This window comes from Heterocephalus glaber, unplaced genomic scaffold (assembly GCF_053883595.1).
Source record: "Heterocephalus glaber isolate CG9 unplaced genomic scaffold, H.glaber_assembly_v1.0 deba00000470, whole genome shotgun sequence".
NCBI lineage: Eukaryota > Metazoa > Chordata > Mammalia > Rodentia > Bathyergidae > Heterocephalus > Heterocephalus glaber.
In genome coordinates, this window is record NW_028258145.1 from 17,807,876 (window position 1) to 17,810,062 (window position 2,187).

At 50.8% G+C, this 2,187-nt stretch overlaps 1 protein-coding gene across 1 annotated transcript; it reads right to left on the bottom strand.

Annotated features, from left to right (window-relative positions):
• Nucleotides 1-401: 401 nt before the first annotated feature.
• Nucleotides 402-860, bottom strand: LOC101709355 (ubiquitin-conjugating enzyme E2 N). Its single transcript, XM_013072099.3, is given in 1 exon segment — nt 402-860. A coding segment is annotated over 1 exon segment (459 nt).
• Between the last annotated feature and the right edge of the window lie 1,327 nt (nt 861-2,187).

Below are 2,187 nucleotides of genomic sequence, written 5' to 3' on the forward strand. Positions count from 1 at the left end.
CATAAAAGGGGGGGAAAGGAGCCCATAAAATTTTGAAACTACTTTTCCCCTCAAAAAATAAAATAAAGAATACCCATACCCCTCCAGCTAACCCTGACAACTACCTTCATTCACTGTGCTTTATACTTAAACCATGATGGGGGAAATGAATAAAAGCAGATGGCCGCTGTTTTTAAACGTTCCACAACAATCCTGATGATACTTTTAGCCTCTGCTCATGCTTTACAACAGTGAATCAGGACAAGACATAGATTTTTTAATGTGCATTTAATCACCAAAGGACTGAAAATGTCTGGGCTTTTATTCTGTAATGTTTCTAAGACCATGTCCATTAAATGCAAACAAAAAAGGAAGAAGTCTTGGCAGAACAGAAGTGACACAAACTTGATGATCGGATAGACTTAAATATTATTCATGGCTCATAGCCTAATCCATGCTCTAGCTGTTTCTACAGCTTGGGCTTCACTGGTCTTCCACTGCTTGGCTACATCGTTTGCTGGTGGGTCGTCTGGATCAGGGGCACTTAACAAAGCCTGGATCAAGAGCAGAACTGTGCAGATCTGCAGTGCTGGGGACCATTTATCTTTCAAACTATCTAAACATATTCTTCCCAACTTGTCTACATTAGGATGATAAATTTTGGTCATGAAATGTACTTTAGGTGCTGCCATTGTGTATTCTTCTGGATGAAATAGTTCAAGTTTAAAAGTCCCTCCCTCAAAGGGGGAATCCTGGGGGCCAGCAATGACCACATGAAAATAACAGGTGTTGCTCTCATCTGGTTCTGCTTTAATGCCAGGAACTGGTTCTGCCAGCAAACGCTGGGTTTCCTTGATGATCCTTCGGGGCAGCCCGGCCATCTTGTCAGATCCCGTCTTCGGCCTGGTCGCGTCTCTGGACCCCCTATCCTTTGCTGGATTGTTTTAACAGGGCCTCGCTATGTAGTCCAGGCTGGCCTCAAACTTGCAGTGATCCTCGTGCCTCAGCCTCCCAGGCATACATTACCACCTTTTTTTTTTTTTTTTTTGCCATACTGGAGATCGAACTCAGGACCTTGCACTTGTAAGGCAGGGACGGCTGCGCCACTGAGCTAAATCCCTGGCCCTCTTTCTTTTTAAATGCGTTTTTAAAAACCCAGCCCCAGTCAGCTAGCAGCCCTCCCTCCCAAGGCCAGCAGATGCCTCATGCTAAGCTCCCCCAGCAGGGCGAACCCAGCCCACCTGCAGCTGCGGCTCCCAGAAGGCTGCAGCGATCAGCGGGGCTGCCCGGCAGTGCACAGCTGTGTTCCCCGCCGCCAGCGGGCTGGGGAGAGCAGAGATGCGGAGCCCAGAACTGCCAAGGGGGACCCCGGCCGGTCCGGGCCTCTAGCCCAGGATCCTCAGGTCCCCCGCAGCCCTGGAGCTCCTAGGTCACTGAGCCCTGGGCTCAGCCAGGCTGCAAAAGGGAGTCACGGAGGAAGCAGCTCAAGACCCTGCAGCCTGTGCCCCTCGACTTGGAGCCGGTCCTGACGTGGCGCGGGGCTCTAACGGGACTCGACTCTCTGCTCAGCGCCTCCGGAGCATCTCGGGGCCGCCGCGGACCCGGTACAGACCCGGGGTAACAAGCAGCGGGCGTCACCGCCCACACGGGGAGGCCTGGCCCACTGGTCTCTCTGTATTGGGAGTGTTTGCGGGGCGTGACGATCGCGCTCCTCGTGGGGAACCGGCATGCTTACAGCACACACCCTCATCCTCTCTACGTCTCCACCCTCCTCTCTGCCTCCCCCCACCTCTTGGTCCTCCCTTTTTCCTGTTATCTTTTATTTTGCTCTTTCATTTATTTAATTGGTTTCTCTTATATGAGAAATATGATATTTAAGCTTGTGTCTGATTTGTTTCACTTAACATTATGGTTTCAAGGTGCATCCATTTTCCTACAGAAGGCTCAAATCGATCCATCTTCATGGCAGAATAGTACTCCACTATGTGTACTACATACCATGCTTTCTGTCTGTACCCATCTGCTGGTAGCTGAGGGGCTCACTAGGATTTCCTCAGTCATCCTCATCCTCAGCTGACTCACGTGGGGTGAGGGGAGTGGGGAGGTACCATCTCTGCTTTGCAGCCCAGAACACAGGCCCAGAAGGATGACAGGAATTGCAGGTGTGAGATAAGCTAGAACTATAATCTGACTTAATTCCTGGGGCCC